The 16,594-nt window shown below is 41.1% G+C and overlaps 1 protein-coding gene across 4 annotated transcripts in view; it reads right to left on the bottom strand.

Annotated features, from left to right (window-relative positions):
- The window catches only part of TNS3 (tensin 3), a 155,105-nt gene extending 138,848 nt beyond the window's left edge, over positions 1-16,257 (bottom strand). For 2 of the 4 annotated variants that reach the window (XM_083856215.1, XM_083856216.1), the window contains exon 1: positions 290-394. In XM_083856215.1, the coding sequence (XP_083712341.1) occupies positions 290-325 (36 nt within the window). In that variant the 5' untranslated portion in view covers positions 326-394. Of the gene's footprint in view, positions 1-289; positions 395-2,544; positions 2,590-16,117 lie in introns of those variants that run through there. The other 2 variants (XM_083856218.1, XM_083856219.1) reach the window with 2 other exon arrangements.
- Positions 16,258-16,594: the final 337 nt, after the last annotated feature.

Genomic DNA, 16,594 nt, shown 5'->3' with positions numbered 1-16,594 from the left:
ACCTGCATCAGTACTATGGAAAGTAGGCTGTTCAGGCTTTGGCAGACATGCCAAGCACAAGATGCACTCATGTTTTGTCATACAGAAAGGGAAAGCACTTGCCATGTCAGGTTAAAGCTTTACTTTTATTTCAGAGAGCAAATATAAGAAAAATTTAGCAGCAAAGCACACCATGTTATGGTAAAAGAATGCATCAGTAGCAAGCTAATAATCATAATTATACCTACTTCTGCTGAACCTCAAATTTCTATACATAAAATAATTTTAATTAAGTAAACCTTATTCCCACCTTATTAATAATCCTTTTCACAGTCACTTCAGTCATAGGCTGGAGATAGGATAACACCTTTGCCAGCCTGCCCAAATGGTCTCCACCTTTTCAGTTAGCTATTCCCATTCAAATGTTTACCTCTAGCAAGAGTACAAGAAAATAGCCATCTTGACAAATTTCATAAATTCAGGTGCAGGCTGCAACCAACTGGGACCACTCCATGTTCTCATCCAGCCAGGAAAAGATTTGTTGCTACTGGCCTGAGGCTTGGAACTTTAATTTCTCTGCCATATGAATGAACTAGAATAATGTAAAATGGCTTAAGTACAAGGATAACATTCAGCTACAAGACCTAAAGCTCTTCCGGAAATGGAAATCAAACACAACAGACATTTATAGAGTTATTATACAGTGCCTGCTCTGTAGCTGATTAACTTGGACACTCACCCAAGGACAAATAGTTAAACTATTACATAAAGAAAAAAACAATTACATAAAATGCAACTGTTGCTTAACTCAACCAAGGTGCTCTTTGCTTTTGGCTCAAAAAACCATGCAGTTTAAACGTCTAAATAGCTATCCTATTTACTTCTCTGTCACTAAAATCAGGATCTCTCATCACAGCAAGTAAACAAAAACTCACCAAGACACATGCTTAACTTGACATTCATGATCCTTTTCAACAGCCCAAAGAATCCACTTGAAACACCAACCTCTTCCTTCTACCAACCACAAAGCCCCACAAACCCTCACTCTTCTTACCAAATACTCTCCAATTTCATCAGTATCACTTCATCAGGGATCTTCAGTTTCCATTCACATCTATAGCACTATGGGTACTTTCATATCGGCATATTGAAGAAGTATTCTGCTTTTTTACTCTTTTCTCAGAAAACAAGTTTCCTTTAAAGGCTTCATAATTTCTACTTTATCACAGACTGGATTTTTTTTCTTGCATTTTTTGGAGGGTTTCATTCATTATCAGGTCATTACTACTCCTCCTCCCCCTCAGGAAAAAAAAAAAAAAAAAAAAAAAAAAACAGCACTTCTAGAATAGGTTCTTCAAATGAAGTAATGTTCTAGATCACAGCAACTGACAAAAGCAATAGCCCCATGATACACTTACCAAAATCTGAAATTTCATGGGAATTTATAACAAAAAACCATGTGAGACCACAGAATGCTTAGTTAAAAGGCTTAGTTAGTTTTGACATCCAATTATTCCAGTAACATTTTCATTATTACAGAGTACATCATGCAGTATATCAATATTGCTGTTGAAATCAACTAAAACTTCTGAAGCATCTTTATTGCCTGGACATGTTTGTTTACAGGTCTGTTGATGAGGCAGGTCTGCAGGCTGGTATTTTTATAAATATTGTTAATGGAAAGCACAAATATTGTTTTGTCAAAACCTGAAGTATGTCTGCAATCATCTATTAACAAAGAAGTAATCTTTACCAAAAAAAAAAAAAAAAAAAAAAAAAAAAAAAAAAAAAAAAAAAAAACCTACCAAGTCTCAGTCCAGCCAAAAGTATTGGCAGGGCTTCATCACTCAACAGATTTCACCCAAAATGCCGGCTGGTTAGAAGTTTTACTCTCTCAAAAAATTTTTATCTGGCAAAGTAGACTTCTTAACAAGTAGCAAGCCATTTGATAAAACCAAGCAACTAAGAGCAAGCAGTGATTCTGCAGTACTGGCAAAACACCACCTGGAAGTGTACAGTTAGCTACTCAGGATTTGTACGTTGACCTTTTAGACTTTCTTTGTACAATGCAGTTCAGGGCAGGAAAATTTATTAAATTTTTCAACTGTCACTGTACATCAACATAGACCCTGTTCTTTCCTTTACAGCAAAAGTAGAATTTCCAAACAAGAACTCACTTACTACAAACACTTATAAGCACATCGAGCAAACTACAGTCAGAATACACACTGTTCTCCTAAGCAAGAGTGTACATAAGGGAAAGGGGAAAAGAGAGAACTACGCCTTCATAATGCTCTTTCAGCAAAGATTTATAACACCTTAATGTTGCCAAACAAACCTGATACTAACAGCCAAAGAGAGGCTACTGACTATATGCTTGTTTCATTTGTTAATTTTCACTACACACAAGATTGTAGGGCAGTAAATTTTTTTATAAGCTGCAACGCTCAGCAGTAGAGAAACCACAAGGAATGCACAGATGCGATTACTTTCTTCCAAGTTAAAAGCATTACTTCAGAAACATCAGCATATAAAATATGTTGAATCACTGATGAACGAACATACCTCAGTTTGCCCACAAGCCAACTCTACAGATGAACTGCTGTGAGCCTGTTTTAAATAAAGGGATGCTTTAATTAGTGAAATATTACTAACTGACAGGGCAAATTCCAAAAATACTTCACTACAGTTAGAAAACTTCTTCCCCTCACAATTTTTAAATAGCACTTAACCCCTATATAGCCACATAGGTATGCTCTAAGTATATCTATTTGTCCTCTGTACATCAAAAAAGCAGTTAAGCGAGAAATAAAAATGTTTACTAAAGCATCTGAAAAAGCTTCTCTGATATTATTATCAGAAATTAAGGCAACATTTCATTTCAGACCTGTATCAGATCCCACTAGGCCTGAATTTTTTTACAGAGGGCAGAAGGAAGGGTGGTGGCACGGGGTAATGCGTAAAGGAAAACAAAATGTCAGACAGCTGTTCAAACCAGTTTTAGTTCAGCTTAAGTTCAATTCACAGCCTGTTATTACACTGACTGCAACTGTCACCTTGCCCTACCTGCAACTGCCAACCTTTTTGTTTTCCAGTTATTGTTTCACTGCCTTAACAACCTAAGACACCACAGTTCACCATGTGCACCTGACACTCCCCCACAACGTTCTCCATACAGTCACAATCATACTGTGTTTACATATGAGAGCAACTTGGACTCTGGAAATCAAAATGTACTGCTGATAGAACAGGTAGTAAGACATAAATATCAGCATGGATATTTTTAAACAAAGAAATACCATTTTGCAAGCAAATAAAAAATGAAGTATTTTTCTTAGAATAAGTGATAAAATTCTTTAAAGTTAAGCCAAACCAAATTCTGCAGTTTAGTAATCTGAACTACTGTATTCTATTCACTCAACCGTGACAATTTTTTTTTCCATGCAAAACATGTACATATACAAAACCTATCAATTGTATAATTCCTTTACCACAACATACAGATGCCCTTTTTGCTCTTACTGCTTGCAGGTGCTGCAAGTACAGACAGATGTCTTCAGACTAAATGGTATGTCTTGTCATAGTAACATTTTGCAGAAAATTTATTATCTTTCTATTACTCTGCCTCTTGAAGGATGGCTGTGTTTAACTGTCTCTCTGTGACTGAATGAGCTTTGTGAAAAGCAGAGAACCCCTGAAAGACTTCTTGGTTTATGTGAAGTATCCTCCAAACATTAGGCTGCCTGAACTGAGATTAAGATTTCATTCATGTAACGCAGTGTTCCAGTGAGCTCAGTCTCAGGAAAGCAAGGTGATCCTACAAGGTCATCTAAGTGAAAATTTCTAGCAGAATCAGATGACCTGGAATTTAGACTTCTAGTTATCCAACTCATGTCATCATTTTGATGCATCCCAGTCATCATAAACTTGTATAGTTTATAATCTACTCCAATGCTTACTTGCATTATGACCTATGCTAAGACTTCGTCTTCACCACTAACTGACGTATCTAAATCTAGAAGCAAATACTCCCACAGAGACTGCAACAAACAATTAGCTTCCAAGGTCCCCCAAAGGTCTTCATATAATAGGTTCCAATACCTACCACAGTCCTCACAAAAATCATTTTTACAGGTATTGCACAATTGATTTTCTTTGACTCACTCAACTTCCTGTAGTCATCAGCTTCTTTTCTCAGTGACATTTGTTAAGAAAGCAATTCAATTACTAGAAACCACTTACTGCTCCTGAAAAATGGGAGCAGATGGCAGAATTGCCAATTCTTTTTTTTTTTTTTTTTTACTACTATATCACCCAAGATTTCTCAAACACAGGAAACCCCCATGCTTTATTCAGTTTACTCCAATTTAACCTCAAATACACAATCTCCTGTTTTAGACGCCCAGCTACCAGCAGGTGACAGTCACTGTGAGTTCAGGAGGTACCAGCTGCCCCTGGTTTCTTTAAAAAATACCTCTGTGAGGTGAGTGACAAGAATGCTTAATAGTCTTTCCTTAGGACCTCAATGCATCTAGAATGAGCCACAAACTACGAAACATCAAGGTAAGTCACCTAATCAAAGCTGGACAGATTACATTTATTCATCCTAGAACATAGCATTTATCAGACACATTTCTGAACAAAATTCTGTGAGATCTTAAAATAATCAGAGTGATCCCAATCCAAAACAAATTTCTAAAATCTTTAAATGTAGAAGCAACACTGAGAGAAATTCCACTAAAAAAAGATTATAAGCTTATGCCAGGACTCTGATTTACATACTAGTTTCTATCTTAATAAGAAATAAACATCCTCAGAGAGACAAAAAGTTCCAAATGACACATGTGCACATACAAAACTTTTCAAAATGTCTTCTGGAGTGGGGAAAAGGGAGGGGATTAAATCTCTCTATAACCCAACCAGTGCTATCTTACCTGCAGAATAAGCACCCAAGCAGAATTCTGAGAAAATACAACACAAAGAAAATCCTCATTCTCTAGGAAAATCTTGACTTAAAAGAACAGCTGGAGAGGAGGCAGGATAACACAAGTTCAACAGAGAACAAGCTTAACAGTATTTAAGATGTTTGGTTGAGAAGCAGAGCACAAAATTTGCTATCACCAGCACCTTGTCTATTTTCAGGTCACCTAAATGTACATGATCCCTTCTACTCATATTAAGAGGTGTGAAGTTGAAATAAACAAGAAAAACGTATTCATGAGAGTGAACTAATGTGGACTCTCAATAAATAAATTATTCCTAAACTCACTAAAGTTTCTACACAGTAACCATGACATTATACACTGAGACACAGAGGAGGCTCAGAGTGCTACTGAGCAATTTTACTTCTCTCATCCTGCAGAATACATGATGTTGTTCTGGACAATTAGTGTAAATTCCTTCAAGAATTGCAGCTTAGGAGTTGTGCAGCCCTGCTTCCCATCGACATTCTTCTTGCATTCCCCCTATCTAGTCTGGAACTCCATGTCAGCAGACAGAGAAATGCCTTCCTACAGGCAAGAATGAACAATTTCTCCCCATTTACAGAGTCATGTGTGGGCTATAAGCAATTTTCCAAACATAAAGGGAAGGCGGGAACTTGCTATCCCTATATTAGCAAGCTAAAACAAGCCAACCTGCAGATGGAAAGGATCAAAGCATCTAAGTCACCTCAAAATTAATCCCCTCCAGGAATGTGCACCACCTCCCATCCACACATACTATATCCCTCCAGTCCCTCCCAGAGCAAAAAGTCGAAGTCTTTAAAATTAGAATGATTACCCAGAATACTGTTGTGGTTTGACACCCATGAAAGCCGTTCACACACCCTCCCCTGCTACAGCTGGGCAGAGGAGAGAAAAAAATTAACAAAAGGTTCATGAGCCGAGATAAGGACCAGAAGAAGACACCCCAAGGGCAAAATGGCCTCCACTTAGAGGCACAAGAAGGGTGGAGGTTTTGGTCAGTTTGTCACTCCAGATCTTCTTCCACTGCTCAGGGAGAGAAGTCCTTCCCCTGTAAAACCTTGGGATCCCTTCCCACAGGAAACAGTTCTCTGGGAACTTCTCCAATCTCATGGGCAGAAGTATTCCCAAATGTGAGTCCCTCCCACAGGCAAACAGTCCTCCCAAAACTGCTGCAGCATATGGCATTGTTCCACAGGGTGCAGTCCTCCAAGGACAGGCTGCTCCAGCCTGGAAGCCGGACTCCTCTCCATTGGGCCACCCGCTGGATCCCAGCCTCCTCCAGGCATCCACCTGCCCTGGCATGGGCACCTCCCCCACCATGAGCTGCAGGTGGATCTCTGCATCCCCCGTGGATTCCCATGGGCTGCAGGGGCACAGCTGCTTCACCACAGCCTGCAGAGGAATCTCAGCTCCAGCACCTGGAGCAGCTCCTGCCCCTCCTTCTCTACTGACCTTGGTGTCTCCATGTTGTTTCCCTCACATGTTCTCACCTTCTCCTCGTCTCTGGATATAAAAACATTGTGCCCCCACTTTGTTTTGATTTTCTTCTTAAATAAGTTATCACAGAGGCATTACCATTATCCCTAATTGGCCCAACTTTGGCCAGCAACATATCTATCTTCAGACCCATCAGGGATTGGCTCTGCTGGACATGGTGGAAACTTCTAGCAGCTTCTCATAGAAAGCACCTGGGTGATCCCCTGCTACCAAAAACCAAGCCATGCACAACCAACGCAACTTTATTCACATTTCAATCCAGCTCAGTCTAACCAAGTTTTCTGCATCAAGCAGAATAACTATATTTTCACAAGATCTCATACCTGCAGGGGACATAGTGTCACTTAAAAGCACACATATAAAAGCACTAACCAGGACAACTCAGTCTTTACATGAAGTGTTAATTCACTGAACTAGGGGCTCCCTTCTTCACAATTGAGCACAAGCCATCAGAAAGTAATTCTCAAATATTCTTCTGATTATTTATCAGTTCTTTCTAGCAACATGTGATCTTGTAGCATATGATCATTGACCATTTTGAATCTATTGTCTTAAAGTAGACTGAGAATCAATGTTTCAGTCCTGGATTTCCACAGAAGTACTGTTCTGTACTTTTGGATTCAAGATGTCACAGCTGAACACAGCCACCCTTTCCCAATTAGCCCCCAAATCCTCTTTCTTGGTAAGCACTATACCATCTCCTGCAGGCCATAATGAAAGCTGGAGCGCCTCATTAACTAGTATCCAGCTTTCAGGAAAGGTCACTTTGTTGACCCACTATGACCCTAACATACAAAGAGAACAGCTATTCTCTTTTCACGGCAGAATGAGCATCTGCATTTCAAAACAAAATAGAGTAACAGCATGTATACACACAGGGAACAGTCAAAGTGTTTCAGAATTAAAAAGTTAAAACTGCATTTTTTTTAAATTCGCTTTCTTCAAAGTACCTTTGCACAGCAGAGAGAGCAGGCATTAAACAAAAGGATACTACCAGCAAAAGCTAAAAGATTTTGACATGCTACACTTGCACTTTCTGGGGAATGGAGTTTTAACTGGCTTCTGGCATAACTCCTCTAGAGGTTCATTTCCTAGATGGAACTATAAATCCCATGATGCACTTTATCAACGCTAACAATAAAACTATTGTGCTTCAGCAAAGCTACTGCTTGGAGCAAAGTCCAGTGCTTATCAGGGCTAGGGGTGGGGGAAGGGGGGAGAAAATATCACAAATAAAGCACGTTCAGAAAGCAGTACAGAAGTAAAAGCAAAATATTAGACTGAAAATGAAGACTTTTTAAGCTGCAAAAGGCAAGAACTCTGTGGAAGAATATTAAGTGTCAAGCCAGAACTAAACCTATTTCCTCCTCTACCCCATCATTAAGTGTCTTTAAACACACATGTAATTTAATACAGACAGACAAATCTTAACATAAGATTCAAGCTAACACATTTAAATGTACTTTTGGAAGGCAGGCAGCAAAGAAGCAGTAGGACAGCACCAAAATATTTTATGTAATCACAGTATATAAGACAGAAAGAAATTAGACAAGTAAAAGAATATTAGCATCCATAAAATACTGCAGAACACAAAAAGCTATCAAAATAACACAGAACAGCTGGAATCAACTGCAGCAAGGCCACTGCTGAATATCTGCTGAAAGGGAACACCTGCAAGGTTACAAAAAGCACAAAACATGCAACTCCTTGGAAAACAACTACAGAATCATCAGTCATTTCTTTACACAGTCATAAAGTATGTAAGACTTGCCCATATTTATGTGCTATATTTTACTTATGGCTTGAAGATACACTTCTAAAACATGCATATTGCTGATATTTGAAAGAGTTTTTATTTCAACAAACCATACTCAAAGAGCAAGAGCAGCTATAATAATAGAATAGCAGGGGTTTTTTCAATGCTTATAACGTTACAGATAAAAAAAAAATCCAATATTTGGGCTAGACCAGACAAAACAGAGAGAAATTTTAGGAAATAGGCTAATAACAATCTCAGTGTGCCATTGAAATCTACTAATCTAAACACTGATTACTTAAAATCCAATCTACTACTAAAAAACCCTACTTTTTCCCCCAGAGTTTAATCTTAAACACCTTAATATACGGAATTTATCACTGGAAATGCCAGGTTTCCCAGAACCTGCAGTAACAGGTGGTACTTGACTTTTTGTCTTCCAAATCAAATCCATCTCAACTGAAAATAAAAGTAGTCCTAAAGACTGAGTGTGGCTGACAACTACAAGAATAGTTGAATGACTTTTAAAAAAGACAGCATGCTTCAGGAATGACTTATTTCTAACTTAGTGAAATACTTTGTGTTCTTAAAGGAAGCGTTTTCAAAGGTTTTTCAAGCACAAATTAAACAAACTAAAATCAACAGCAACTAATTAAACCACAGACCTAGGTTCTCATTTCTTGACCACTACAAGAGTCTATGTGTTTATTAGCTATAATCAGGTAACAACTCATTCATCAAAGCCAGAGGGAACAGTTTTTTACCAAAATCCAGGCAGCTGAAGTTTCTTCATGTATATATAATAAATTTTAAAATGGCAAATCATCCATAACCTGGCAGATGCACAACATCAACAATTTGTTAAAAATTACATTTCAATTGCAAACACTACAGAAAAGTTCAGATCCGCCAGGTAAACAAAACCTAGCACATATTTTCAGAAAATTAGATATTCCCAGAAGTACACAATACCCACAAAGATATTCTTTATAGCTACTGTTCCCAGGACACTCTTAGAAAAGTATCCTGTAACAAGTCACTATCACCCATTCATCAAAAGCTTGCATGTACAAAGGTTGTATTTCCATGACTAACTCATTTACAATTAGGGAAAAAGTCACACCAGGCTGTGGAACACAGATAATGTCTCCCTCTTCACCAGCTCCACGAGAGGCAGAAAACAAGGATGCTCACGATGTGGTACAGAACCTAACAGTGCTAAAGCCAAGCATTACAAACCACCCAGCTCTGAAAGAAACCTCTAACAGAGTAATCCACTGGCTTGTGGTTGGTTTAAAGCAGCCAGGAATGCCTGACCTGAGCATATCTCAGTCTCTCCTGTTACAGCAATTGCACTTCATAATAAAGCACTGAAGCAGGAAGAGGATAATCTGCATGTGCAGCACACAAAGAGCCAAGACTGGAAGACCTCTAAGCCAGTACACTGTTCTCTGATGTGGAAGGCTCATCTTCAACCTCCTTCCCACCTTTTCTTCCAGACTGCAGATGAGCATCCCGAACACAGTATCTGTGGTATCTATCTCTTCTTGGCTCTCTGAATACTGGATTATTTACCACAATGGTCTAGTCTCAGATTCCAACACTGGTTTTACCCCACTTCTTCACAGTGGGTTGCCCTCAAATCCCCCTATTCTACTAAACTACCAACTTAGCTGTCTAAGAGCAGCCAGCTATCTCTGCTAACCACTACAAACACAACCACAGCCAAAAAAACAGGAAAAAAAACTTGGTATCTCAGAGGATTGAGCCACTGACACTACTGCTGCCAGAGGAATGGAGAAAGAAGATATAGCCACTTCTGCAAAACAAGAAGCACCAGAAGCATCCTGATGCAGACCAGCAGCATGAAAGAAGGTGCAGAATGCAGATCACAGTTCTCTGGGCTCTCCTCATCCTCTAAAGAGAACACGTGGCAAGTCAGATGAAAGTCTCCTCTGAGTCACTTTCAACTGCAGCAACTTGCTGAATCACCAAAATAAGAGATATGGAAACCTGAGTGCACAGAAAAAGGCCCAAAATGCACTAATCAAAATGAATAAGGATGATTAGGACACAAAAATGTCCTATTTTTGCAACCAAGATGCCTTGCAAAAACTTGAAGTTTTTGTCTGCCAAAAAAGGTGCAACATGCTTTATATGGCCCAAAGAAACACTGACAGAGAAAATATTTCAGCAGAGACCCTGGTATCCAACAAGGCAATATTACACAAATAAAAATATCCTTCATCAAATTACACACTAGTGATCTTTTTACCTTATCTTCTCAAAATAATTTTAGTAGTACTAGCTGCAGAAAAAGGATAATTACAGAAAGACCTATGGAAGAAGGAAGGCCACCTATTTTACTTCAACTAAAAAGACAGCTGTAAACACGCTTCTTCTATTGATCAATGATAATATGCTTACAAAGCATAGAGTCTGAGAAATACACAAGTATACACAAGTGCAGTGGTTTTGGTTTGAATTTTTTGGTTAATGCACTATTTATGTAGTAGCTTTACATTTGCTAAATTTTGTTTACTAAGTAGGAGACAGGATTTTGGGAGAAAAAAAGTGAAGCAGGTTCAACTTGAAAGTAAAACAGATAGATTTTATTAACATACACTAAGAAAAGAAAGAAAGAAAAAAAATGAGACACTTAAACACTTCCTCCCCCCTACAAACTGTTTATCTTTTATTCAATACAGAGAGAAAACTATGAATTTTTTTTAGTCAGTTGCAACTATTTAAACACAATTTTGCATTGCTTTGGGAGAGGAGCCTCTTTAGAGTTTATGGAGAAAAGGTTTGGTGGCTCTCAATGTCACAAACCTGCAACTGCTCGGAATTTTGCAGATTCTGTGCAGTTTTACTCATTTAAGAGTTTTTCAAGCTGCTTATGGGCTTCTGCATGTTTGGAGTACTGTTTTAAAATGCTTTTTTAGTACAAAGCAAAGGTTTTCTTTTTTTATCTATAAAATTGTCTTTATCTCAAAAGAAACAGAGACTTTTTTTTATGCCCAGGAGCTGAGGCCTAATTACTTCCTCTCCAGAATCATCTTTGTCTCAAAGGCTGAGCCTTCCTTATTTTTTCCCAGGAGCCGGGGACATTTAATTAATTCTTAATTAAATTTCATTTATATCAGTACACATAACTTTTTGTCTAGAACTTGCATTCTTCCAAACAGCATTATAATATTACAAGAAACAGTTTATTTCTTCATCATTTACATCTAGAGGAGTTTGGTCAGAAACGTCTACTTTTTCCATCTCTTCTTCTAACAGTTTTTATTAGTTCTTTAATTGACTTTGTTTCAATGCTCTTTCTACATTTTAAATTACTCTGTCTTCCATGGAGGAGGGGAAAGGGTTAATGTCTTTGCTTAGAGTCTTTTTTTTTTTTTTTTTTTTTTTTCCTAGCTGACTTTAGGAACTTCAAGGCTGCAGGTGATGGGGGGAGGAAGGGGGAGAGGGAGCATGAGGGATGACTTTTTTTCCACCCCTGGTCAGATCTAAAGTAACTCAAACTTGGATCAGCTCCCTGGAGCTCTGGAGAAAGAGTCTAAAGATTTTCTCCTCCCTCGGACCAGAGGGTCTGACAGCCAAGCCAAGAGCAGGACCAGCACTGTGGATCTGCAATCCCCCTCCTGTCCCCACGGGAGAGCCGGGAGAGAGAGAGGGGACACTGCCAGCCCAAGCAGCTCTCCCAGGGCAGCGGCTCCCCTGGCCCGGGGGCCTGGCCTGAACTTCTGACTTACAAGGTGATGTTAACTCCTTGCCAGCTGGAAAAGGAAAAGGGCTGAGTCACTTGGGACTTTTGATTTAAGACTGGGTCTCTAGAGGCGTGTACAACACTGATTCGTCAGCCAAGCCGTTAATTCATGCTGTGACTTCTTTAGGAAAATAAAACTCTTCACATTCATGCTAAACCACCACAACAAGGTAGTGCCTAATTTCCTCAGATCCTTTTCAGTGGATGTACACTGAAAGCAGCCTGCATCAACACATCAGTTTTCATTAGATTGCTGCATATCTATCTGCCACCTTATGCCTCAAGCAATTCATTATCTCAATTCTGTTATCACACAGGTCTGTACCTGCAGGGTAATTAGACAGTAGCATGGTGGGGTGGGCAAGGTGAGAGAGGGAGCAGTGAGCAAAAGAAAAAAGGAAGGTGGACACATAATCCCTGTGAAGCAAGGCAATGTTGATTTCCTATCACTGGCAGATCACTACAAGAGACCCTGCAGACTGTGAAAATTCTGGCTTGATATATCAAGCACAGAAAAGCTATACTCTTTTCCAGAAGTTAACAAATGGAAATCCAGTTATATTCTTGAGCTGTGAAAAAAAAATAGCAACTGTAAAAGCACAGTTACACTGTGAAATGCATCAATACAGAAGACTACCAAATCAAGTGGGACAAAAGGGTGAGGGGGCACTTACACGCATTAAGTGTATTACCATTATCACTGCAGACTCCCTCACACTACTGTAAACACAAGAAAACCTCAAACTCCCATTTATCAGAAACAGACCCTGCTCTATCCCTAGGAGTAAAATATAATACTGCAGGCTGTTTTTCTAAAACTCAGTTTTTATTCATCAGCAAATGGCAGGCTTCATTTTGGGGACCTTGGCCTACTAAAACCTTTAATAGCTTTGACATTTCCCAGATGCTTGCTTTCCCTACCCCTCACTAAAATAATTTGCTGACAAACACCTGCAAACACTTACACAGGAATCCCCGTTACAGGCCTGCTGTGTAAGAAATAACTAAGCAGGAACCAAACTTTCAGAGAGGCTATCCAGTCACCTGGTTTGCTTCCCACCTTCTACCCACAAAGGTACTAACACCAGGAGAAACAACAGAACAAAAAATTCAAAACCCAGTCCAACCAAAACAAAACTTTAAATAAATAAATAAATAAAATAAAATAAAATTAAAAAAAAAAACCCTGAATCACTTCACTCTCTGTCTCCCACCTCGTCTGTCACACATATTCCTTCTCAGCTGGAGAGTCAATCAAGAGATATTCGATATTTTCCAAGAGACTCTTCAGCAATAGCTCAGGGGTGTAGCTGATACACAGACTGTCATTATGACATGGTAACTTCTGGTTACTTTCAGTCCTGTTTTGAGCCCTCTGCATGGAGGCACAGGAACCAAGATTAACTTGACCTGCAAAGGTTCTTCTTTTCTAGGCTTCACTTCCTTGTTGCTGGTCAGGTTTAGCTTATAGATCCACACTTAGTGCTAAAAATGTCAGACATTTCAGGATGGTAAAGAATTGCTCTACAGTGCCATTTCACTCAAATGTTTTCACTCTCAAATCATTAACATGAGTACCTTACTTAATATATAAACACTTCCATTGTGATCTTCCTAATTTTGCTCAACCCCAGATGCCAATGCCAGTGCCAAAATTAGGACACAAACTGAACCATGCAATATTTTAAATTGCACTGAAAGAGCAAAATTGTGGCAAATAAATAAAGCTGTAAATTTCTGACAAGTTTTGTGAAGCTGATACATAAAGCACATTCACTGCTGACTACTACAGGAGAAATTGTATATTCTCAATAGGTACTCAGTAAGGACCAGAAGATACTTCCAAAATGCAAATGAGTTAATAATCCTGTTATTCAACTGGCAGCCAGAAAAACGCCAGTAGACATTCTCACCAGGAATAAAACTGACCTGTAGGCCCTAACATTAAATGCTAACCAATTATTAACTTTCTATAGTATTCTTACTGACTTCCAAAATAATTTCCTTATATTGGTTTTCCTTCATTACACCTGTCCTGCAATTTCAGAACTGCTCTATTCTAGTTACCATCTCTCTTTTTGTTAAAGAGTATATTTTAGGAGACACAGAGGCAATTATACTAACAAGGTTTTACCCAAATAAGTGCCACCCATCTCTCACAAATACACACTCATTCTCTGCCATAATGGTCACTTCCAGAGGAGGAAAGTCAGCCAACAGAGATTAAGAGACTCCCCATCAGCTTTGTCTAATGCAAAAGAAATTGCTGTATTTTTCCAATATTCTGGATTATTATATTTCTATCTCAGTGGTATCTTCTGATCTGCCATAGAGCTTATAGTCAGAGGCAGATAAGCCTGAGGAATGGACTCACAGGCCACCCTGCAAGCAGCCCTGAGAGAGAAGGAAAAAGATCCCTTTTGTGGATTATGTGTTCCAGGTATAAATATTTTCTGAATGACCAGAAAACAAGAGCAGGCCAAAGAAGGCAATGCCAATGATGATGATATCCCAAAATATCACAGCTGTTTTAGTAAAACAAAGTGTGACCTGCAGAAATACACTCTGGATTACATCAGAGATTGCAAGGAACACTGATTAATCTACTTGTTGCCACTGCCTTCTCTAAATAATTACACACACACACTCTAAGCTGAATCATGTAATGTTTTAACTCTTGGCAATGCAGCCCTGATTCATGAGCACGTGTACTCCCAATAAATTACATCACTAATTAAACCTTCCAATAAACGTTAGGTATTAGAAATAATCGATTTAGTTACACAAAAAAAGAAGCTGATTCTGACTATGTAGGATGAAAAACTCACTTTCAATACTTCAGCGGTTCTCTTTCACAGCTTCAAACTCATCAGAAATCTCATTAGTTTAAGCAAGTCCTGCTTAGCCTAGACTAACTGTAGCTGTTTATTTTAAAAGTTAGCCAGCTTAAGACATCTATAATCAGTCCAAGTAGAGCAGCATACAGAAATTTCCTATCAAATATCACATAAAATAGTCTCAAAGCCTTTGTAGCTCTGGCTACTGTTTCGTTTCATAACTAGTGGAAAGTAAACACTGCAATTACAAATGTAATGGCTACCACCAACCACTTCTCAGCATTAAAAAAAAAAAAAAAGGCTGTAAAACATATAAGTAACATTCCAAAACAAAAAAAATCAAGTTACAGAAAATACTGTCAGTTTCACCTAATCCTAGGCTCGGAAATTTGACTATTGGTTAAGGTGTAACTCCTTAACATTGAGGAGAGCACCCTACAGGGAGGATCACAGCTGTGGAGCCGGAGCCATCCAGCCTGTGCTATTGGCCAGCACCAATGCCAAAAGCTGTTTAAAACCCAGACGTTTGCCAGAGGACACACAAAAATCCTGAATCTCAATCCTCAGTAAGGATAATTTATCTAAAACAGGCACCAGAAAGTTTCGAGCAGCTGGGAATTTTAACCAGTGATGGCCAAGACTCTGCCAACAGTTCAGACAAGCCGGGCATCGGAACAGATCTGGATGGGTACCAAGGACGAGACCATTTATCGCACACACCAAAAACTTGTGCTGTAGGGCAGCCTCAGCCCTGGGAGCCAGCCCTGTGGAGGCGGCTCCGCGCTGCCTGAGGCACATCAGCCCCAGGCCGGGAGTCCTCCTGCCTGACAAACCCACAGACTGGAGGAACTTCCCAAGAGAGAAGAGCCTGCCCACCGTAAGCAGCCCAGCATGGGGGGACCCGGCCGGGCCAGAGAGACACAGGAGCGCCTTCCCGGCCCTCGGCGGGAGCCTGGCACGGCCCTGGGCCCCGGCGCCATCCCGCCTTCCCTGCGGCACGGCTCCGCCGCCTCTGCCCCCCCGGTAACACGGATTCACCAACACTGTCCCGGCGCACGGCGCTCCCCATCCCCGGCCCCGGGCCCCGCGCCCTTCCCGCCCGGCCCCGCTCCAGGCCGGGGAGCACACAGAGCACACAGAGCCCAGGGCCCGGCAATGCGGGGCCGCGCATCCCCCCAGTCCCCAGTGCAGCGGCCCCTTCCCGTCCCGCGGCCGGCTCTGCTCCCCCGCCCCGCCAGAACAAAGCCCCGCGCCGCCCGCCGCTCCTGTGCCCTGTGCCCGCCGATCCCGCCGGCCCAACAAAGTTTACCTGGTTTTCCCGGCTCCGCGACGGGACAAGGCGGCTGGGCCGGTGAGCGGGAGCAGAGATCCCCCTCCCCCAGCGCCACACACGCTTGTTTTTATTCCATGCGCTCCCTCCCGCCGCCAGCAGCCTCCGATGGAGCTGAGGAGGAGGAGGAGGCGGGGAAGAGGCGCCTGGCGCGGGCCGGGCCGGGCGGGAGGAGCGGGGCCCAGCCGAGCCCGGGGCTGCTCACCCCGAGGCGGGGACACCGGCCCCCTGCCCGGCCCCGGGACCCGGTGCCATCCCCCCGGCAGCCTCACCACCTCCTGCGGGAGGGGCTGGGGGATCTGCGGGCCAGGAGAGCACCGCCACCCCAGGGATCTGCGGGGCTGGCTGCCCTCCCTGGACCCCGGCGGGTTTGGGCTCAAGTGCGAGGCTGGGAGCTGCAGCTTCGGGAACAAGAGCGTTTCCCCCTCCCCGGGACGCTCGGCGTGGCCGCCGGCA

Source organism: Zosterops lateralis (assembly GCF_965231275.1).
Source record: "Zosterops lateralis genome assembly, chromosome: 1".
Lineage (NCBI taxonomy): Eukaryota > Metazoa > Chordata > Aves > Passeriformes > Zosteropidae > Zosterops > Zosterops lateralis.
This window is presented reverse-complemented; position numbering and strand designations above follow the sequence as displayed.